The following is a 23377-nucleotide window of genomic DNA, read 5'->3' as shown; positions in this document are numbered from 1 at the left end:
GTCTTGCTGACATTGATTCACTGTTTCCACTACCAGACACCAGCTCTCACATGTGCATTTTGAGTCTCTAGTTCTATTGCAAATCCTGTGAAAGCAACGTAGGCTTTTATTTATTTATTTTTTAGAGACGGAGGCTTGCTCTGTTGCCCAGGCTAGAGTGCAGTGGCACGATCTCGGCTCACTGCAACTTCTGCCTCCCAGGTTGAAGCAATTCTCATGCCTCAGCCTCCCGTGTAGCTGGAACTACAGGCACACGCCACCATGCCCGGCTAATTTTTGTATTTTTAGTAGCGATGGAGTTTCGCCATGTTGGCCAGGCTGGTCTCGAATTCCTGACCTCAGGCCATCTGCCTGCCTCCGCCTCCCAAAGTGCTGGGATTACAGGCGTGAGCCACTGTGCCTGGTCCTCTTTTTACTGATTTTTCTGATGATACTTAGCACAGTGCCTCATCTGCCATAGATGTTCAATTGATATTTGCTGATTTTAATGATGTTGTGCCAGGGTGCCGAAAAACAAATCTTCATGTCAATTCGTTTATTTCATTCATTCATTCATCAGATATTTACTTGGCTCTACAGTGGGCGAGGTGTGGGAATTAGATGATGAACAAAACAGAAATAGTCTCTCCTGGAGCTTATGTTCATGTACAGGAGATTGATTCTCAAAATAAACAAACAAATAAAATATTTCAAAGCATGGTAAAGGTCATAAAAGAACGAAGAATCTTCATTCAATGCTCTTCATATTTTAACCAGTGCAAAATGAAAATGCAAAGCCCCTTGTCCAAAAATATATCAGAATTTCTACCAGGCATGGTGGCTTACGCGTGTAATCCCAACACTTTGGTAGGCCAAGGCAGGCGGAATGCTTGAGGTCAGGAGTTCAAGACCAGCCTGGCCAACATGGTGAAACTCCGTCTCTACTAAAAATACAAAAATTAGCTGGGCGTAGTGGTGTGTGCCTGTAGTCCCAGCTACTCGGGAGGCTGAAGCAGAACTGCTTGAACCCATGAGGCAGAGGTTGCGGTGACTGAGATCAAGCCACTGCACTCCAGCCTGGGGGACAGAATGAGAGTCAGTCTCAAAAAAAAAAGAAAGAAAGAAAAAGAATTTCAAGATGGTGCCAGCAGAGCATTAAACCCAGCTCTGGGACTTCTAGGACAGGATCATGATGCTGGCTCTGCCCATCTTGGGTGCTTTCATGAGACAGAAAATAAACAGAGAAACTCTCCAATTGATTTGAATCCAGCTCAGCATATCTATTTACACGGAATGCTGTAGGCCATGTGGTGGCCCTGTCTGGGATGCAACGTGAAGTTCTGGGTGTCTCCTGCCTTTCAGATTGCTTGTCTTACTCAGCTTCGCAAGTCCTGTCCCGAAGGTGCTATGGGAAGCAGAGATGCAAAATCGTCGTCAACAATCACCATTTTGGAAGCCCCTGTTTGCCAGGTGTGAAAAAATACCTCACTGTGACCTACGCATGTGGTAAGAACAGCCCCCTCCCCGACCAGCTGCCTGAAGACCCTGCCTCTTTTGGGGGAGGGTGGTGATCATGTGAACGGCAGGAGTGTGCCCAGAACAAGCCAAACATGCTCCTCCTGAAGCTGTTTGCTCATCCCAGATATCCAGGAGCCCTTTTTTCTTTCTTATTCTTGTTTATGATATTCATGTCAGATAAGCAATAGAATTTTCTTTGGTCAAAATTTGTGTAAAAGCGCCTTTAGCAATCAGATTGGCAGCCAATGGGAGGGTGGAGAAAGAACAACCAAATAGGGGTAAACTGATGTCACTGAGAACAGTGATTTTCATCTGGGTAAATTTATTGGGATGTCATGTGAGTTCACAGTCGCATTGTGTGTCTCCTATTTAACCTTCCAGTTCTGCTTTTAGGCCCTAAATGACTAACTCGCTGTACTGCCAACAGCTATTTTATCTACATGCCCACAGTGTTGAGTCAACAGATCAAATGCTTACCCTAAAACAATAAAAATTGTTACACGACAGCATTACTTTGTTTTCCTAATGTCTTTAAATGATAAAATGAAATGCCTTCTTTGTTTAGATTCTAATTTCATAAAGCCAGTTAAAAGCAAATCAGCAGTTTATTATTTTCTGAGGATACTGGGATTTCCAGTTTGTAATCCTAATATGTTGACTGTTTTTTTGTTTTTGTTTTTGTTTTTTTTTTTTTTCTGAAATGAGCATAAAAGCAAATGGAAAGCAAAGAGCATTATAACTGAAGAATCCGATACCTATTCTCTTGGAAATCTCTTTTTCCCCTGCCAAACATTCCTAGCCATTTTACGTTTGGAACAGCTTTTTTGAGATATAATCCACAGACCATACAATTAACCTGTTAAAGCATACAAATCAGTGGTTTTTAGTATATGCACAGAATTGTGCTACCGTCACCACAATCAATTTAAGAACATTCTCCTCCCTCCAAAAGACACCCTGTATCCCTTAGCAGTCAGGCCCCCAAATCCACCCATTATACCTGCCCCAGCCCCAGGCAACCCACCATCTACTTTCTGTCTTTATGGATTTGCCTCTTCTAGACATTTCCTAGAAATGGAATCATACAATATGTGGTGCTTTTTGTCTGGCTTCTTTACTTAGCATCTGTTTTCAAGGTTTGTACATGTTGTAGCATGTCTCAGTACTTTATTCCTTTTTGTGGCATAATAATGTTCCATTGCATCTTCAGACTTTTATATCCTGAACTAAAAATGTTGTTCTCTGCAATATCAATGCTACAATAGATATGATGAAGTGACTACATAAATGTATTATGAAAATAATGGCACCTACTCTTATATCACAGGAGGGATGGCTTTACCTGCTCTGTCTTTATTCCTACTGTCATGTCTAAGCAGCTCTAAGTAGCATGGGGCCCATTTTGGCTGAGGTTCCCCCAGAGGCCAAAAAGGTCACTCTGAGTACATCCTTGGATAGCTCATCTGGTAGAGTGGAGGATGGTAAACTGGACATTGGTCACTCTAAGTACATCCTTGGATAGCTCGTCTGGTAGAGTGGAGGATGGTAGACTGGACATGGGTCACTCTGAGGTTCCAGTAACTTCAGACCTGTTCATCTGAGTGTTGAATAAGAAGCAGAACTTTAGCCTCCAAATAAGGTGTAGTTTTGGCTGGGGACCGGGAAAGCTGAGACACCGCTGGGCTGGGGCCGCTGTAGCCCTGGGAACGGAGTATATTCTAGTGAAAGGAGACCAGGTGATTGGCATAGTGACAGCTAAATCTGGAGATGTATTCAGAGTTGATGTTGGAGGGAATGAGCCAGTTTCTTTGTCTTACTTGGCATTTGAAGGTGCAACTAAAAGAAACAGACCAAATGTGCAGGTTGGAGATCTCATGTATGGCCAATTTGTGGCTGCTAATAAAGACATGGAACCAGAGATGGTTTGTATTGACAGCTATGGATAAGGCAATGGAATGACTTGTTGGACAGGAGGGTCTGCTTTTTAAGGTGGCTGGGATTCATTAGAAAGCTGTTAGCTTCAGATCCTGAAGTCAAACAGGAAGTGGGAAAACTCTATCCACTGAAAATAGTATTTGGAATGGATGGAAGAATATGGGTTAGGGGAAAAATCATCCAGCAGACTTTAATTTTTGGCAAATATTTTAGAAGCTTGTGAATACATGACATGAGATCAAAGAAAACAAATCTTCTCCAGATTGGCAGAAAGTTGATCTAGGTGGACTTTTTTAATGGGTCCGTTGAGCCAAGAAACCATGGGTTTCCTGGGGAAAACTTTTTTCGGGTGAACCTCTCCGCATTTAGATACTCAGAAGACAAGGTATGAAGGTACATATTATCTTATTAGAGTCTAATTAAAATATTTTTATAAGTAAGTTACTGGTTTTCACCCATGCTCTTGTGGGAGAGAAAATCATTACAGAATCATGATGTATTTTTTTATTCTGTACAATAACATTCGCTAAAACTTTTTTTTTTTTTTTTTTTGAGACGGAGTCTCGCTCTGTCGCCCAGGCTGGAGTGCAGTGGCGCGATCTCTGCTCACTGCAAGCTCCGCCTCCTGGGTTCCCGCCATTCTCCTGCCTCAGCCTCCTGAGTAGCTGGGACTACAGGCGCCCGCCACCACGCCCGGCTAATTTTTTGTATTTTTAGTAGAGACGGGGTTTCACTGTGGTCTCAATCTCCTGACCCTGTTATCCGCCCGCCTCGGCCTCCCAAAGTGCTGGGATTACAGGCGTGAGCCACCGCGCCCAGCCCACATTTTTTTTAAAGGTGCAGTTTCTAGTGTGCTTTCAAGGATGAGGCAAGAACAGTTCCTACAGCTGAGGCTCTTCTTAGCTAATTGTATTAGTCCGTTTTCACACTGCTGATAAAGACATACCCGAGACTAGGCAATTTACAAAAAAGGGGTTTAATTGGACTTACAGTTCCACATGGCTAGGAGGCCTCACAATCATGGCAGAAGGCAAGGAAGAACAAGTCCCATCTTACATGGATGGTGGCAGGCAGAGAGAGAGCTTGTGCAGAGAAACTCCCATGTTTTAAACCATCAGATCTCTTGAGACCCTTTCACTATCAAGAGAACAGCCCAGGAAAGACCCCCACCCCAAGATTCAATCATCTCCCACAGGGTCCTCCCACCAGGTCCTTCCCACAACACGTGGGACATGGAGCCAAACCCTATCACTAATGCTGAGATGAAGATGAGCTTTCAGGGCCTGGGGGTCACATGTCCCAGTTCAAGCTTTTCTTCCTTCTGTCACTCATTCAGCACATTGTTCTTTGTGTCAGGAGCTGTGCTGGGTGCCAGGGATTTTGTAATAAACAGACACGGCCGGGCATGGTGGCTTACGCCTGTAATCCCAGCACTTTGGGAGGCCAAGGCAGGCACATCATCTGAGGTCAGGAGTTCGAGACCAGTCTGGAAAACATGGAGAAACCCCATCTCTACTAAAAATACAAAATTATCTGGGCATGGTGGCGCATGCCTGTAATCCCAGCTACTTGGGATGCTGTGGCAAGGAGAATCACTTGAACCTGGGAGGCGGAGTTGGCAGTGAGCTGAGATCTCACCACTGTACTCCAACTTGGGTGACAACGGTGAAACTCCGTCTCAAAAAAAAAGAGAGACACAGTCCTGTTTTCATGGGGTGAACGGTTGAGGGAGAAAGGCAAGCATTAACCGAATAGCCAGACACATCATCATGATTATTGTGACAAATGCTATTTTAGAAAAGGGCAGAAGACTGTAACAGCGGAGGGGGCCTAATTTAGCTTGGGGTGGTGGGTTAAGTCTTCCAAAGAGAACCATCCTGTAGGGTGAACACTAGGGGATGCGCGCTAGCTGCACACTAGGGGCCAAGACACTGAGGTTGCTGAGTGGGAGAGGAAAGGCATTGATGAGGAGGAAGATGGCCCTGGTTTAAACTGCTGAGAACAGTGTCCTGCACACCGTAGGAGCTCCATGAAGAGTAGTTCCTAGTGTTTTCACCAACGTATCTGAAGTGGAGCGGGACGGTGATCAATCACACCCCAGTCCCCAACCTCATTCTGAACCAGTTTGAAACAAGGAGATGCAAAAATCTGACAAGTGTGTTGACAACGGTGATTTTAAAGGTCCTAAAAGATTCTCCAGATATCGGAGCCATTTTCACCTAGTAGAGGAGCACATTCCCTGCAGTGGCCTGTGTCATACACAGCCAATTTAATCTTTTCGCCGCCTGGTTATTCTGCAAAGTGCATCCTAGAATGCCCTTCCTCTCTGAGCTCCTCTACGAAACTCTGATGCTTTCTCAAACTGTAAAGCCTCCGGCATTTGCCAAGAGCCAAGGTCCTCCTGAAGCCATAGTTTGAGAACAAACCAAGAAGCAGACACAAGAAAGAAGTGCCACTCCTGGCAGGGAGAGGTGACACTTCCTAGGCTATTGCTGCATCCTTCTCAGGGCCCAGAAATGAATGCGAGTTCATTAAAGCAGAAAGCATTTTGCAGCTCAGCTCAGCTCTCCTGAGCTGCCATGGTCCCAGGATCAGTGGTGTGCCCCGAGGACAGCCAAGGGACATTTCTCGAGGCCATGGAAATCATGAGCCACCTCCAGCAACTCCACCGGGCCTCCCTGGAAAGTGTCGCTTGCTGCTGATGGGCACGAAGGCGCCAGGGCCTCCTGTACGTGGAAAACTCACAATCTAGGAATGTCCTGTGGTTGTTGATCCTGGGACATCCCCAGCAGAATTTAGTTAAGCCCTCCGAGAAAGGAAACGAGGTTTTCTTGCTGCTGATGTCTCACTTATTCTTTTTAAAAAAGCAGTACAGTTGAATTCGCAGTTTGTTTTGGCTTTCTTTCCATTTCCTGTTGCTACTTCTCCGAGATCTCAGCTGGGCTGAGGAACAAACAAAAATAAGCAATTTTCTGCAGCAAGAATATTCGGTTTCCACTCTCTTCTCCCAGCCTGCGGCAGTGTGCTTGGCCTGCAGAATTCTTGCTCTGCCGTCTGTTTCAGCGGGTGCTGTCATCTGCCGAATGCTTTGCATGGGGATTCTGATATCCCAGGGCTTATTCTTAGGGTCGGTTCAGCAGAGTTTTAAACCACCTTCAAAGGAGTCGGTCATGCTGCCATCCTCTCTGCATCTTTCTGTAGTCCTTTCTGATAATATTTAGCAAATCACTTTAGCACAGAGTCTTCGAATTCTTTCCAGATTTGTGATGGAAACACAGAGGCAAAGAGCTTGGGGTAGAAAGCAGAAGAGTAGGTGCTGGGAGAGTTTGATGGTGGATTTTGAGTTGGTCACAGTCATTTTGCTTTACTAAGTCCAGGAAAGCTCATCTTCAGAGTTAACCACCTTTTTTTTTTTTTTTTTTTTTTTTTTTTTGACAGAGTCTCGCTCTGTCACCCAGACTGGAGTGCAGTGGCACAATCTCAGCTCACTGCAACCTCCGCCTCCTGGGTTCAAGTGAGCATGTCCGACTAATTTTTGTATTTTTTAGTAGAGACAGGATTTCACCATGTTGGCCAGGCTGGTCTTGAACTCCTGACTCAAGTGATCCACCTGCCTCAGCCTCCCAGAGTGCTAGGATTACAGGCATAAGCCACTGTGCCCGGCCCAGAGTTAACCACTCTATTGAGGTGTTGTTTATCTTCCTTAAAATTCTATTACACGTGAATACAATTCAATGATTTTTAGTAAATTGAGAGTTGTGCAACCATCACTACCCTCCAGTTTTAAAACATTTTCACAATCCCCCGAAGCTCCATTGTGCCCATTTGCCATCACTGCCCCATTCCCACCCCCCATCCCCCCGTCCCAGGTAACCACACATCTACTTTCTGTCTCTAGATTTGCCTTTTCTGAATATTTCATACAAATGGAATTATGCAATGGATGGTTGTGTGTGTGTGTGCACGGCTGGCTTGTTTAACTGAATGTCATGTTTCAGAGGTTCATCCATGTTGTAGCATGTATCGTATCAGTACTTCACTTTTTTTTTCGGAGATGAAGTCTCACTCTGTCACCCAGGCTGGAATGCAGTGGTGTGATCTTCGCTCACTGCAACCTCTGCCTCCCGGGTTCCAGCAATTCTCCCTGCCTCAGCCTCCCAAGTAGCTGGGATTACAGGCGTGTGCCACCACGCCCTGCTAATTTTGTATTTCGAACCCCTGACCTCAAGTAATCTGTCCACCTCAACCTCCCAAAGTGCTTGCCACCATGCCGGGTCTTCATTCCTTTTTATTATGGAGGTGTATTCTGCTGGATGGATATATCATATCTTGTTTTTATTTTCCATTTTTTTTAATATTGCAAAATGGACCTGAAACCACCTTTCTGGGGCGTTTGATGATCACGTGGATACCGTTGGGCTGTGTGTATGTCTGTGTATCTAGCAGGAAGAGTGAGTGATTCTTGCTGTGATTTGGAAAGTGATTTTAAAATCTTATCTACATTGCATTAAAAAATATATTAAGAGTCCACATTTTAAAAATACAGCACGTATTTAAAATATTTCTTTTCGGCTTTTAGTTCCCAAGAACATACTCACAGCGATTGATCCAGCCATTGCTAATCTAAAACCTTCTTTGAAGCAGAAAGATGGTGAATATGGTAATTTTTATGGCTTACTACCAGCATTTCTCTTTAAGTAAAGGTAAACAGCCCCTGGGTGACCACAGCTGGGCACACCTTGGTTAGAATGGAAGGTGTCAGGAGGTGTGTTTCAGGTTCTGGTCCTGGTGATGATAGTGCCTTGGCCAATAGTCGCAAATGGTGAACACCATTTTATTTCGTTTTGACTTTTTAAAAATCAGAAGTAGGATAAACCTCCCCTTCATTCTCCTCTCACTTGCTAAAAGGAAAATCACTTTGAAAAGACATCTGCTCAGAAATAAATTTGGGTGTCCTGGGTTACACAATGAGCTTTTTGCAAAGCTGAGTCCATTGGAACCTGCGTAGGAGCCAGGGCCATCTGGGATCTGAGGACCTCTGTGCCTCTGTACACGCCACCTTTCTCCTTAGTTTCCTTAGTTTCCTTAGTTTCCTTCCTTCCTTCCTTCCTTCCTTCCTTCCTTCCTTCCTTCCTTCCTTCCTTCCTTCCTTCCTTCCTTCCTCCCTCCCTCCCTCCCTCCCTCCCTCCTTCCTTCCTTCCTTCCTTCCCTTCTTTTTCTTCAGAGTTTCACTCTTGTTGCCCAGGGCCAGCTAGGACCTGAGGGCCTCTGTACCTCTGTACATGCCACCTTCCTCCTTAGTTTCCTTCCTCCCTTCCTTCCTCCCTCCCTCCCTCTCTCTTTCCCTCTCTCCCTTTCTTCTTCCCTTCCCTTCCCTTCCCTTCCCTTCCCCTCCCCCCCTCCCCTCCCCTTCCCCTCCCCCCCCTCCCCTTCCCTTCCCCTCCTGCCTCAGCCTCCCAAGTAGCTGGGATTACAGGTGTCCACCACCATACCTGGCTAATTTTTGTGTTTTTAGTAGAGACAGGGTTTTACCATGTTACTCAGGCTGGTCTCAAACTCCTGACCTCAGGTGTTCCCCTCGCCTTGGCCTCCCAAAGTGCTGGGATTACAGGTGTGAACCATTGCACCCGGCCCCTCCTTAGCTTTCACTTGGCTTTTATAAACGGGGTGGAGGGGTGGGGGGTTGAGGGGGTTGAGCATTTGGATTTTCTTATCAAATCTAGAATGGAATCCAAACCCATGGGGTCCCTAATAGAAACTGCAGAGACCCAGCAGAGCATCTAAGATGTTAGGCTTTGGTGAGAGTTTTGTCTTGTGTTACCTTTATTATATGTATTAGGTCTTTCCACCCTAAGTATAAAAGTAAAGTATGCTTGATATGAAAAACACACCAAAGCACCCCAGTCCAAAAGCTCAGAGAGAACTATTGGTAATGCTCTTCTGTGTCCTCCTAGCTGGTCACCTTGACTTTCTGGCAGGCTCTGTGTTCCTTAGCTCCACTTCTCTTTCTTTTTTAAAAAGATTAACTCATTAATTAACTATTATTATTATTTTTGTAAAGACAGGGCTTTGCCATGTTGCCCTGGCTGGTCTCGAACTCTTGGGCTCAAGCGATCCACCCACTTCATCCTCCCAAGGCGCTGGGATGACAGGCGTAAGCTACCGCACCCAGCCTCCACTTATTTTTCTGACAGGGTTCCCACCCAATCCATAAACCGCCTGGTCCTCCTGCAGTGGGGGCCTGAAAGCCAGTGCTGTGCCATCTCTTCTCAAAGCCATCTGTCCTGTCTGACACGGCTAGGAGTCCCCCAAGCCACCAGGCTACCCCATCACAGGCTTGCTAAGCTCCAAACAGCAGTGTAACCAGGATCTAAAAGCAGATTTGCCCCACATTTTGCTGTTGTTTCCAAAAAAGAGTAGCCCATTACAACCTCCCCCCGGTAATGGAGGCTTGTTTTATCTTTGGCCACACAGCGGACAGCAACTCCATGCTTACAGTGAGATATTATTGGCCAGGTGTGGTGGCTCATGCCTGTTATCCCAGCACTTTGGGAGGCCGAGGTGGGCAGATCACCTGAGGTCAGAGTTTGAGAGCAACCTGGCCAACATGGTGAAGCCCCATCTCTAATAAAAATACAAAAATTTGCTGGGTGTGGTGGCACGTGCCTGTAATCCCAGCTACTCAGGCGGCTGAGGCAGGAGAATCACTTGAACCTAGGAGGTAGAGGTTGCAGTGAGATGAGATAGTGCCATTGCACTCCAGCCTGGGCAAAAAGAGTGAAACTCCATCTCAAAAATAAATAAATAAATAAATAAAATAAAGTGAGATGTTATTAAGCCTCTGAGGGGTGCGATGAATGTCACTGTCTTTAGGATGGGAAAGTCCATTTGTTCCCTTCCACAGTGGAGTGGAAAACCAGCACTTGAAGTTGCAACCAACACTTAAAACAATTTCTAATCCTTTTTGTACTTTAATATTTTCGGGGACTGCTTACTATTTAATACATGCTCTTCCTGGGTTAATCTTCCATAATTTAGCCAGAGGCCTATTTATTTGATTTCCATGACTTTTAATTATTTCGGCAGTCCCTGGGGTAGGAGCAGCAGGGGTCTCTTAGAATAGGTGAACTATGAACAGCTGTGATTAATTGGTTTTGCATTTTTCACAAAACAGGTATAAACTTCGACCCAAGCGAATCAAAGGTTCTGAGGAAAGATGGAATTCTTGTTAGCAACTCTCTGGCAGCCTTTGCTTACATTAGAGGTAGGTCAATGAATCAAAGCTTCCTAGAATGCTGATGGATTTACTAAAGTCTTCTTAATAAATGTGCCGTTCAATTATAACACTCAGATAACTAAAGGACGATGACTTCAAGTTTGACATGCCAACCACCGCTTCTAAGATTCAGAAACAGAGAGGCCTGAGTTCAGGCACAGTCACAACCAGGTAGCCAGCAAGAGAACCACAGAAACAGGCAAAGTCATACTATTTAGGAGTTGAGCTCCACAGATGTTTTTTGCCTTTGAAAAGTAGAAACCCAAGGAATGCATTTCCCAGCTCTAAAATTTGGGAAGGAACTAGGATTATTGAATTCCAACCCTGGCTGGAAGAAAAATGAGCCAGAAGGTCACTTAGTAAACAAGACAGATCATGCCCCATGAAGACAGAGCCACTTTCTGGGTCATGAGTGTTACTCCTAATGGTTGCCAAGGATTCCCTTGTTAATCCTCTCCATGAGGATCAGTCAGACTCAGCCCTCATGAATTAACAGAGCCAAAAGGCTTATACCAAGGCCTACCACACTGTGGGGACATCTTCACTGAGGGGAAGGTGTGTACAATTTTTCCTCACCACCTTCTCTGCTTATCTTAAGATAGAACGTATTTTGGAATGTCATCTGCAAGTTTCAGCAATGCCTGCCTAAGTTCAGAGAGACAAAAACCAGAGACCTTCAGTAAAATACATGTTAATGTAACACATAACAGTATTCTATTCGAGGCCTGCAAAGATGGGGCTATTTGGGGTAAGCCTGTCTCAGAGGAAAATAGAGCCTTAGGGAATGTATTTGTCTGTTCTCATGCTACTAATAGAGACATACCTGAGGTTGGGTAATTTATAAAGGAAAAAGGTGTAATGGACTCACAATTCCACATGGCTAGGGAGGCCCCACAATCTTGGTGGAAGGCGAATGAGGAGCAAAGTCACGTCTTACATGGCGGCAGGCAAGAGAGCTTGTGCAGGGGAATTCCCCTTTATAAAACCATCAGATCTCATGAGACTTATTCACTATCAGGAGAACAGCAGGGGAAAGAGCTACCCCCAGGATTCAATTACCTCCCACCATGTCCCTCCCATGACACGTGGGGATTATGGGAGCTGCAATTCAAGATGAGATTTGGGTGGGGACACAGCCAAACCATATCAGGGAATGATCTCAATACATGAGATGCAGAGTTCAGTCTTGGGGTCCCCTGCTGTTCTATTGTCCTCCTGCATCAGGATTCCTGCTGTGCATGTGTTGAGTGGTTGTTGGTTTCTTCTGCAGGTCCTCTCTTTTCTAGCCACCTTCTCATTTTCATGTCTTGCTGTTCCTGATCATTGTCAATGTTAAGAACTGTAAGGATTTTTATTGTCAGAAATATCCCCATATTTACAAAGTCCCCGGGGAGCTTCTTAAAGAAAAGCCATCATGAAAATCCTCTAGTCAGAGAATAATGATTGAAGGGGAACAAGACTGACGTTGTGCTCAGTGACCTGCGGCCGTGCTGTGTGCTTTACCCCAACTACCTTGTCGGTTCCTCTCAACAACTGCCTTAGCCAGCCCAGCTGCCATAACAAAGTACCCAAGACTGGATGGCCTAAATAACAGATATTGATTTTCTCACCATTCTGGAGGCCAGTTCATGATCAAAATATCCACCAATCACTTTCTGGTGAGGGCTCTCTTCCTGGCTTGTGGACAGCAGCCTTCTTGCTATGTCCTCACATGGCAGAGAGTAGGAGAGAGGGAGACAGAGACATCTCTTCTTTGTATAAAACCACCAATCCTATCAGATTAGGACTCCACCCTTATGACCTCCTTTAACCTTAATTAACTCCTAATGAGTGAATTGGGGGGAACACAATTCAGTCCATAGCAACAACACTGAAAGATGGGACTCTGGTCCTCTGTTCTGCACTTGAAGCCGGTGGTCAGAGGAATTGAGCCATTTGCCTGAGGACGCTATGGACAGCGGCAGGGCCGGGATTCAGGCTGAGCTAATACAAGACTTGCACTCCAGCTACTCTGAATTTTGAGGGATACAGTCACCTTCCCACTCTGATCCTGAGTTGTCTAAATTAGCTTGCCTCCATCCCTTTCTATCCGTTTATGTGATTGTCATTCCCAGAAACCACAGGATAGAGTTATTTTTTTAGTGACTATCTCTCCTGCTAGAGGCTCAGCTCCACAGGGGCAGGTGCTTTGTCATCTTACTTCGTGTCGTGTCCCTGCATCTAGGATGTGGTGCTGGTACAGAACAGGTGCACAGTCAGAACAGTCGAATGATGACTGCTGATCTGGGCTTATGAGCCTTTTCCTGTGCCTTATTGTCATCCAATGTATGCTATTTATAAGATGTCAAATTTTTAAAAATGTAAGGATTTGATGAGCTGTTATTTGGTTTTATTGAGGGATGTTTTGGGACATGGATCTCAGCAAGCCATGACCACGCCTCCATATAATGTCCAAGAGAAAGAGTCTCTAAATGCACTGGGTTGGATGTTAGCTAAATGAAATCACCACAAGAAGCTCGTGACTCAAATCATGGAGGCTCACAAGGTCCTAGTGGAACGGGCACCTCTGGACTTGCCTGTGGGTTTTCTTGATGTGTCTGTGTCACTGTCCGGATGGCCACTCTAGAGGTGGGAAACATGCAGCACGTGCTCGGGGGTCTGCAGGCTAGTGTGCCACTGAAGTGCGTGTGGACATCAGGCTGGGCCATTTCGACCTAAACAGGCAGTGGCCACCAGCCAGTGTCACACGGCACAGAGCTCCATCCTCACTGCTGCTGGAGAGAGGTGCCCAGACAACTCTCAGTCACATCCCTGGCCCCACTGGGGGGATGTGACCCACGGGCTGAGCTGAGGTCTCTAGGCACCCCCAAAGCAGGAGCAGTGGGGAGCCAAGAGTGTAAGTAGGGCAGTTTCCAGCCCAAACCACCCAAATAGGTGGCAAATGGAGTGAATCCAAAAGTACATTTCCCAGGTCAGGCTGCAAGTGGCTTTGACACAGTAGTGTAGTCCAGTGTTCATGGGGACAAGGAGATGAGAAACCAAAATCAAGAGGTTTGTCCCCTGATATTGAAGCACAGAGGTTGGTGGAAGGGACAGGAGGATGTCTAAGAGTCCCTTGTGAACAGTGTCTCCTGGGGCCATTTGAATGATCTGTAAGATGGTTTTCTCAACATTGAAAAAGCTTTGTAGGAATGTTTGATTTTACTGTCATTTCAATAATGCAGACTTACTCCCTGAATTCATTCTAGAATCAAGATCATGAGTCTGAGGAAGCTCATAGAAAAAGATGGGAAATTAGAGAAATGGAAAGAGGAATGATGTGTATGTGTGCATGTGTGCATGTGCATGTGTGTGCATAGGTGCCTGTGTGTGTGTGCACGCATGGGTGTGCATGTGTGTCCACGTGTGTGTGCATGTGTGTGTGCATGTGTATGTCTGTATCTGTGTGCATGTGTGTATGCATGTGTCTGTGTGTGGGTATGTGTGCATCTGTATATGTGTCTGTGTGTGTGCATGTGTGTGCATGTGCACGTGTGTGTTTGTGTGTGCATATGTGTGCATATGTGTATCTGCATGTGCACATGTGTTTGCATGTGTGTGCATGTGTATCTGTGTGTGTGCATGTGTATCTGTGTATGCATGTGTGTCTGTCTGCATGTGCATGTGTGTGTGCATGCGTGTGTGTGCATGCATGTGTGTTTGCTGTATCTGTATGTGTGTGTATCTGTATGTGTGTGGGCACATGTGTGTATCTGTATGTGTGCCTGCATGTGTGTGGGTGTGGGTGTGCATGCAGGTGTGTGCATGCATATTTGTGTGTATCTGTGTGTGTAAGTGTGCATTGGAAGTTCTTAGCGAGGCAGTTTACTAACTGGCTCAGCGTGAGCCATTGTCCCCTGGCAGATTGTGCCCAAGGGGACTTATTTATTTAGACAGTCTTGCATGAGAATATGGCCTCTCCCATTCCACCCAATTACTGTTTCATTGACATCTGGCTTTGGGTGTTTACATCCTATGTGCCTGCAGGCATGCCTTTTGTGGCCTAATATTTCCATTGCTGTCCCTACCCCCTTGGGACAGTGACAGATGTGTTGTCAGCCTCTGGCAGGCCCTGCTGTGGGCTTTTGGGGCACAGGAGTGCAGAAGGTGGGCAGAAGGGACAGGCTTGCAGCCTGGGATGTCCTGTGTTGGGAGGCATCATTGTTTCATAAGGAGGAACTCTAGGGCCTCAGACAAGCTCATACTGAAAGAGAAACACAACACCACACTCCAGAGTCAGAGCTATGTGATTCCCCAACCAGGGAGGACCACTGGAAATCAGCACCACCTTGTCACGGAGATGTGGATTCGGATGTGTTCCCACGGTCTCCAACATCTGATTTTATGACAGAAGGTTTCTGTCACACCCCTAAGTGCTGTCAGACCAGCACCTGGTACACTTTGTGCTTTCTTCTGGACAGCCCTCAGGCCCTGACTGCTGCCTTGATCCTTCAACGGCAATAGGGCCCCGACAGGGGGAACCCTAGCCATGGCCTCTGGGTGTCTTATCTGGACATGAACAAGCTGGAGCTTGTGTTGGCCCCAAGTCAGGATCTAACGGTGGAAAGGAGCCTTAAAGGCCATAGGTCCTCCTTTGGAGGCTCCCAAGGGCGTACAGCAGCTGATCAAATTAAAGTCATTCACTCCAGCCAGGGATGAACCAAGGCTAAATTTAGAACAATGCCAGCAATAACACAGTGTGAAGATTCTGTTCAATCACAAGGAGAACTTTGTTTTTCCAGAATACAGAATAGGGAAAGGAGCCACAAAAGTATAAAGTAGTCCAAGCGATTCTAGAGAACAGTTGACATGCCCTTAGTGTAAAGCCTGGGGCCATAGAGAGAGCCCTGGCCTGAACCTGGGGTCCCAGCCAAGTTTGCACAAGTGACTTGGCTACAACAAGATGGGTTGGACCAGCTCATCAGTAAGATTCCAGCTGACCAATGTCTGGAGAGTTTGTGACTTCAAACTAGTTGATTCAGATGACTAGGAAGCCTCGTTCCCATGGACTTGCCAAGCATTGCCCATGTTGTCCACCTTTGGTGGCTGGATCTCAGCAGAGTAGATGTGGACGTGCCCTAAAGAGTGCTCACTTAGCAGGAGGCATGCCTGGGCCAAGAGGCAGCTGGAGTCTTATGAGAGAGAAGTTATCCTGGCAGGAGAACCCAGACGCCTACCTCCCGGGAGAAGAGGAGACGGGGAAAAAGGGAAGTGATTTTATGGAGCCCCATCCCCAGAGCGCCAAGCCAAGTGCTTAAATCCAGGATTCCCTCCTTTTATGCACTCAGCAAATATTTTCATAATGCCCACTCTGTGCCAGAGATGGCACTGGGGATTTGGCAAAGAACGAGACGGTTCCAGCCTCTGCCCTCAGGGAGCTTGCATTCTAGGTGGGGAGAAAGGATGGCACCCACTCATTGAGTGAGTGACGATTGTAAGTTGGGCTGTGAAGAAGACATTCAAGATACTCAAGACTAAAAGACAGGGCACCTGGCTAGGATAAGGCAGGGGGAGGTATCTTGTAGTGCTGGATGAAGATGGAAGAAAGAACTTTCCAGGCTAACAGAAGAGCACATGCAGAAACACCAGGGTGCGCAGGCATCTGATGTGACACAAGTGAGGAATGGGAGGCCGGAGTGGGGAGCAGAGAGGAAACGGAAGGTCTCGGGAGTTGAACTTGGGGAGAGTGACAAGGGCCAGGTCATAGCCGGCTTCCTAGGCTGTGGTCAGGACTTGACTTTTATTAGGTTGGTGCAAAAGTAATTGTGATGTCTGCCATTCCTTTTTTTTTTTTTTTTTTAACAGAGTCTCTCTCGGTCACCCAGGCTGGAGTTCAGTGGTGTGATCTTGGCCTACTGCAACCTCCACCTCCCAGGTTCAAGCCATTCTCCTGCCTCAGCCTCCCAAGTAGGCGGGACTACAGGCGCACACCACCACCTCCCCTGGCTAATTTTAATTTTTGTATTTTTAGCAGAGATGGAGTTTCACCATGTTGGCCAGGCTGGTCTCAAACTCCTGACCTCAAGTGATCCGCCCACCTCGGCCTCCCAAAGTGCTGGAATTACAGGCATGAGCCACCACGCCCAGCCAATTTCCGCCATTACCTTTAATGGTGGAAACAGCAATTACTTTTGCACCAACCTAATAGCTTAGGAGAGGGAAGAGGCCATCTATAAGTTTTAAGTCAGGCAGTGATGTGACCCAACGTGTGTTTCTTAAAGATTACAGAGTCCATGCAGGAAAGATGGTTTATATATGGTTGGTGGTTGTTTCTGCACTACAACAGCAGAGTTGTTATATTTGCAACAGAGACCATATGCCCCATAAAACCTGCAATAGTTCCTATCTGGCCATTCACTAGGAAAGGGGGGCAAGAGAGGAGGATGGGGACCAAGTGCCTGCAGGGAAGATGGAGCAGAACAGTGTTTCATCCCTGTTTTTCAGATAATGTCACAAGGTCGAAAGACATCTTAATGAAAGTGAAAGTACAAGGCACTTACCAGGAGATAGTCACACCAGATGCCATGGCTCACACCTGTAATCCCAGCACTTGGGGAGGCCAAGGCAGGAGGATCACTTTCAGCCAGGAGTTTAAGACCAGCCTGGGCAACAAAGTCAGATCTCACCTTTACAAAAAAATATAATAAAAAGTTAGCTTGGCATGGTAGTACATCTGTACTTACAGATGGTCTCTTCTCTCGCCTAAGCTTCTAAGGAGGCTGAGGTGAGAGGATTGTTTGAGTCCAGGAATTCAAGGCTGCAGCAGGCTATGATTGTGCCACTGCACTCCAGCCTGGGTGACAAAGGGAGACTCTCTTTCTTTCTTTCTCTCTCTCTCTCTCTCTCTCTCTCTCTATATATATATATATATATATATATATATATTCACAATGTATTTGCTGTCAAAGGATTATCATCAAGAGTCTATAGAAAATATACACATCCTTGGGCTGGGCACGGTGGCTCACGCCTATAATCCCAGCACTTTGGGAAGCTGAGCAGATCACCTGAGGTCAGGAGTTCAAGACCAGCCTGGCCAACATAGCAAACCCTGTCTCTACTAAAAATACAAAAATTAGCTGGTGTGGTGGCACACACCTGCAATCTCAGCCACTTGGGAAGCTGAGGCAGGAGAATCACTTGAACCTGGGGCGGGGGCCGGAGGTTGCAGTGATCCAAGATCATGCCACTCACACTCTAGCCTGGGCGACAGAGCAAAACTCCATCTCAAAAATAAAAGAAAGAAAGAAAAAAGAAAATATACACATCTTCTATATGTAAGAGGAAAAGCACAGGCAACTCAGAAAAAATGGGTATGTGACATGAGCCAGCATTTGGAGAAGAGGAAATAAATAAGCATGTGAAGATAGGTACAGATCTGGGGACCATCATAAGTTACAATTCTATACCCACGTGATTGGAAAAAAATGTAAAAGTCTATGTGAGCCAAGTGCTGGAGAAGATGAGGACTGATAGGATTTCTTACACACTGCAGCCACTTTGAACACCATGTTGGCAGTAGTTCTGAAAATTGAAACTCACATGCCCTAAGCCCATCAGTTACCTCCTAGGGTAGTACCCAAGAGAAACGCTTACAGGTGTTGACCAGGGACATTTACAAGAATGCTCATGATCATCCACAAAAGCAGAAACCTGGCAACAGCAAGAGAGCAGGTGAATAAACAGTTCCTAACCCACCAGCAGGAGAGTGGATGAATAAACTACATTATAGTCAAGACAATGAAATATTATACAGCGATATGATATTAAGTTAAAAACACACCAAGTTTCCAACACTACCTATAATATTATACCCTTTAAATAAAATTTTAGGAATACATAGAGAGGGAAAATAAAACTATATAAAAAAGGAAACAGGGGAGTAAGGAGCATGGAATTCAGGTGGTAGTCACCTTAAGGGGGAGGCTGGGGGATGGGGAAGCACAGGTTAGACACAGGTGTGGTCAAGGCCTCATTGCTATACAGGTGCTTATTCATAGCACTGGTGCTAATTACAGTATTAAAAAGTAATTCATTATATAGACATAAAGTAGGGCTATGTATTGACCAATGAAGAGAATGTCTCATGTTCTAAGGATTATGGGTAATTTAATTCAGTCCACACGGCATCCTCAAAATATGAAAAAAGAGGTACAGTAGCAAGTCCATAGTTACCCGCTGTGGCAACCTGCTCCCTTCTTGGAACCTGATATGTCCCCATTGGACTTCCTTCACTTGCTGCTCAAGTCACTGGTAGAATCAACTGCTGGAATTGATTGCTCTGCTGTGGCAGAGCCAGTTCTTGCATCCTACTCTGTCTGCCCTGGGTACCCGGCCCCTCCCACACCACCACCACTGGGAGAGGAGGGGAGGGGGCCATGGATGACCATTGTACCTCAGAGGCTTGAGCTGGATGGAATTGTTTCTGTCCAGATCTGTCCCTGGCCCGACCATGGGTGGCTGGAAAAGACTATAAATGGATGGGATTCCGTTTCCTCACACTCAGCACTCCTTGAGGTCGACAGCATCACTGCCAGTGGGGCTCAAAGTTTATGTTTTCCAAGACAGAGAAGTTGAGTTGTGGCCCACCTTGAAAGCCCTGACAGCACCACAGAAGGAGAGGGTTTGGAGAGGACAGTGGCTCAAAGATTTCGGGGGAGAGGAGGGCTGCAGGACGGGGAGGAAAGGAGGGGAATTCAAAGGGGAGGAAGATGAAAATGAAGTCAGGAGAGATGAGGCTTCTATCTGCATGTTACTTACAATATACAGGCTTCTATCTGTATATTCCTTACAATAATATAGTATTATGATACTATATTATTAATATTTATAAATGATATACATATTTATATTATTTTATTTTAATTTTTTTCTTTCTTTCTTTTTTTTTTTTTTTTTGAGGCAGGGTCTCACACTATGACCTGGGCTGGAGTACAGTGATGCAATCTTGACCTCCCAGGCTCAAGCGATCCTCCCACCTCAGCTTCCCTAGTAACTGGGACTACAAGCACACATCACCATGCTGAGCTATATTTTGGTATTTTTTTAAATAGACATGGGGTTTCACCATGTTGCCCAAGCTGGTCTTGAACACTTGAGCTCAAGCGATCCACCCACCTTGGCCTCCCAAAGTGTTGGGATTACCGATGTGAGCCACGACACCCAGCATGTTTTTGTATTTTATATTACAGTTGGCCTTCTGTATCCACGGGTTCCACACCTGTGGGTTCAACCAACCTCAGATTGAAAATATCTTTTTAAAATAGATAGTTACATCTATACCAAAAATGTACAGACTTTTTTTCCTGTCATTATTCCCAAAACAACACATGATAACAACTACTTACCTAGCATTTCCATGGCATTAGCTATTACAAGTAATCCAGAAGTGATTTAAAGAATAGGGGAGAATGTGCTTAGGTTTTATGCAAATTCTGTGCCATTTCATATAAGTGACTCTAGCGTCTGTGAATTTTGGTAGCCTGGGAGTGTGGGGGTGGGGTTCTGGGACCAGTCCCCCACAGATACCAACGGATGACTGTATATTTATATTTACTTTTTAATCTGAAAAAGAATAGAATTAAGTTTTGCTAACATCTATTATATTATTACTTAGGTTCACAGATATACTTCATACATAAATTAATTCTTCATGAGCTACTTCTACTATTACTACTAATAGCAACACTTTATTCAGCATTTACTATGTGTCAGTAAATATTCTAAGAGCTTTATAGGAATTAACTCATTTCACTGTAACGACTCTGTGATAGAAGATACTATAGGCCCCATTTTACAGATGAGGAAACTAAGGCACAGAAAGGTTATGAAACTTGCCCAAAATCACACAGCTAGTGAGTGGCAGACCTGAGTTTGAACTCAGAGGAGTCTGGCTCCTGAGCCCCCCTGCTGTGTGTTTTTCTCCTACACATACATATATTGACTCCATAGACTCAAAAGCTTTTTTAAAAAAAATGTCAGTGGGGATATATGATGATTTTTGTGTAGACAGTCTCAAAGATGCTGGACTGGCATTCTTCATTAGCCCCCTGCTTGGGCAGACATCTGTTTCTGTGGGACTTGGCATTGGTGGAGTCTGCCAGCTCCTCCCAGCTCCTGACATGTTCTCTTCTTCCTGCAGCCCACCCGGAGAGAGCTGCCCTGCTGTTCGTGTCCAGTGTCGGCATCGGCCTGGCCCTCACATTGTGCGCCCTGGTCATCAGAGAGTCCTGTGCCAAGGACTTCCGCAAGTTGCAGCTGGGGAGGGAGCAGCTGGTGCCAGGAAGTGACAAGGCCTCGGAGGACAGCGAGGATGAAGAAGAGGAGGAGGACTCCTCCGAGTCTGATTTCCCAGGGGAACTGTCGGGGTTCTGTAGGACTTCATATCCTGTCTACAGTTCCATAGAAGCTGCAGAGCTCGCAGAAAGGATTGAACGCAGGGAGCAAATCATTCAGGAAATATGGATGAACAGTGGTTTGGACACCTCACTCCCGAGAAACATGGGCCAGTTCTACTGAAAACCACATGCATCTTAATGCGGTCGCACTTTCTGAAGAAGGAAGGATCCCAAATGCCCCTCCAGTTCTGGTTCACCCGTACCTTCTATGAAGGAGAATTTGTCATGTCATCCAACACTCGTGAGGCCAGGAAGCTATTAAAGGGATGTTTCAAGCTGTTTCCAGCACATTCCAAAATAAATGAGGAGGGAAGAGTCTTTGTTTTCTGTATTTATTTGAATTTGTGTCTATACATTAATAAGTCTATTCATAATTAGAATTTACATTTTTTGAGCGCTTATAATGCCAGGCACTATTCTAGCTGCTTTTCATGTTCTGAGTCATTCAGTCCTCACAATGTCATGAGATGGTACTATTACCCCCATTTTACAGATGAGCAAACAAAAGATTCCTATATATACCCATAAAATAGCTATACAGATACTTAGCAAACATGAAGCTCATGAATGATGTTAACCACTGACTTGTTTAGACCAAGGGTTAGCAAATTTTTTCTTAAAAGGCATGATGATAGGCCAGGCACAGTACACCTGTAATCCCAGCACTTTGGGAGGCCAAGGCAGGTGGATCACTTGAGGTCAGGAGTTCGAGACCCGCCTGGCCAACATTGTGAAACCCTGTCTCTACCAAAAAAATTAAAAATTAGCAGGGTGTGATGTCACATGCCTGTAATCAAAGATACTTGGGAGACTGAGGCAGGAGAATCATCTGAACCCAGGAGGCAGAGGTTGCAGTGAGCTGAGATCATGCCACTGCACACCAGCCTGGATGACAGAGTGAGAGACTCTGTCAAAAAAAAAAAAGCAAGATGATAAATATTTTAGGCATTGTGGGTGAAATCCTCTCTGCCACAATTACTCAGCTCTCCATTGCAGCTCAAAAGCAGCCACAGATAATACATAATGAATGAACTTGGCTGTATTCCAATAAAACATTCTTTTTGGACACTGAAATTTAAATTTCATTTTATTTTCACATGTTCCACATTCTTCTTCTTCTTCTTCTTCTTTTTTTTTTTTGTCAAACCAACCATTAAAAAATATAAAAGCCTGAGGCCAGGAGTTCAAGACTAGCCTGGGCAACATAGCAAGATTCTATCTCTATTGAATTAAAAATTTTTTCAATAAAAGTAAATAAATAAAAATGTAAAAAGCCATTCTTAACTCAAAGGCTGTACAAAAACAGACAGCAGGATGGATCTGGCCTGCAACCTGTTTTTGTAAGTAAAGTATGGTTTGCAAAGCGTAAAATATTTACTTTCTTGCCTTCTATAGAAAAAAGGTTGCTGACTCCTGGTTTAGAGTTTAAAACAGCATCAAGCCATCAAGCAGGGTACCTAACAGTGCTGTGGGCCAGGATCAAGTGGAGCGGGCTCCCAAATCTCTCCAAAAACCCCACTGGGGGACGGCTGTGTGGAGGAGCAGAAGAAAGAGTTCAGAAAACAGACCCCAGTGGGAGAACTAATGATTGGTTCCTGCAGACGGCTCCCCCTGGTAGACAGGAGGCTTATAGCTGTGGCATCAAATAAGAAAACTTTTTTTTTTCTTTTTTGTCCTAGTAATCCCCGGGGCTTAGAATATAAAAATGATTGCAATTTTCATATGCCTACTACCAAAGAGCTCTCTCTGCGTTATCTTACTTCATCATCACTAACCCTGTAAACATACGTACATGAGGAAGCTGAAGGCTGCCAGGGTAAGTATCGTCCGGCCCACGTCACACAGCTGGGAAGTGCTGAGACTGACTCATCCTGAGTGCTCAGGAAACATATCTGTTCCCGCAGGAACTCCTACAGTGACAGATATAGAGAAGGCATGTCTCTCTCAGTTCTGCAGACCATCAGGGTGAAGGGCCTATCTGCAGGATGCAGAGGAGGGTGGGTGTGGAGTGAGGAGGCTCAGCTGCCCAGAATGGGGAGAGGGTCTGTGGCATTCGTTTTTAGTGAGTTGAAACCCACATAATGTAAAACTAACTCTCTCAATGGCATTTAGTCCATTCGCAATGTTGTGCAAATTCCACCTCTATCTAGTTCCAAAATGTTTCGTCACCCCAAAAGAAAACTCTCTACCTGTTAAGCAGCCACTCCCCATTCCTCCCTCCCTCCAGCCCCTG

General features: G+C 45.4%; 1 protein-coding gene and 1 pseudogene across 15 annotated transcripts in view; both read left to right on the top strand.

The window, feature by feature from the left end:
- The window catches only part of EVA1C (eva-1 homolog C), a 104565-nt gene extending 83103 nt beyond the window's left edge, over positions 1 to 21462 (top strand). For 5 of the 15 annotated variants that reach the window (XM_015446924.3, XM_015446920.3, XM_005548823.4 and 2 more), the window contains 4 exons: positions 1342 to 1485; positions 8012 to 8092; positions 10607 to 10696; positions 20889 to 21462. In XM_015446924.3, coding sequence (XP_015302410.3) covers positions 1342 to 1485; positions 8012 to 8092; positions 10607 to 10696; positions 20889 to 21265 — 692 coding nt within the window. In that variant the 3' untranslated portion in view covers positions 21266 to 21462. The remainder of the gene's footprint in view (positions 1 to 1341; positions 1486 to 8011; positions 8093 to 10606; positions 10697 to 20888) is intronic. The other 10 variants (XM_074034136.1, XM_074034131.1, XM_015446923.3 and 7 more) reach the window with 5 other exon arrangements.
- Positions 2888 to 8002, top strand: LOC102133253 (exosome complex component RRP40 pseudogene; annotated as a pseudogene).
- Positions 21463 to 23377: the final 1915 nt, after the last annotated feature.

This window comes from Macaca fascicularis, chromosome 3 (genome assembly GCF_037993035.2).
Source record: "Macaca fascicularis isolate 582-1 chromosome 3, T2T-MFA8v1.1".
In the NCBI taxonomy this organism is placed as follows: Eukaryota; Metazoa; Chordata; class Mammalia; order Primates; family Cercopithecidae; genus Macaca; species Macaca fascicularis.
Note: the sequence above shows the minus strand (reverse complement) of the source record. Positions and strands in the feature narration are given on the sequence as shown.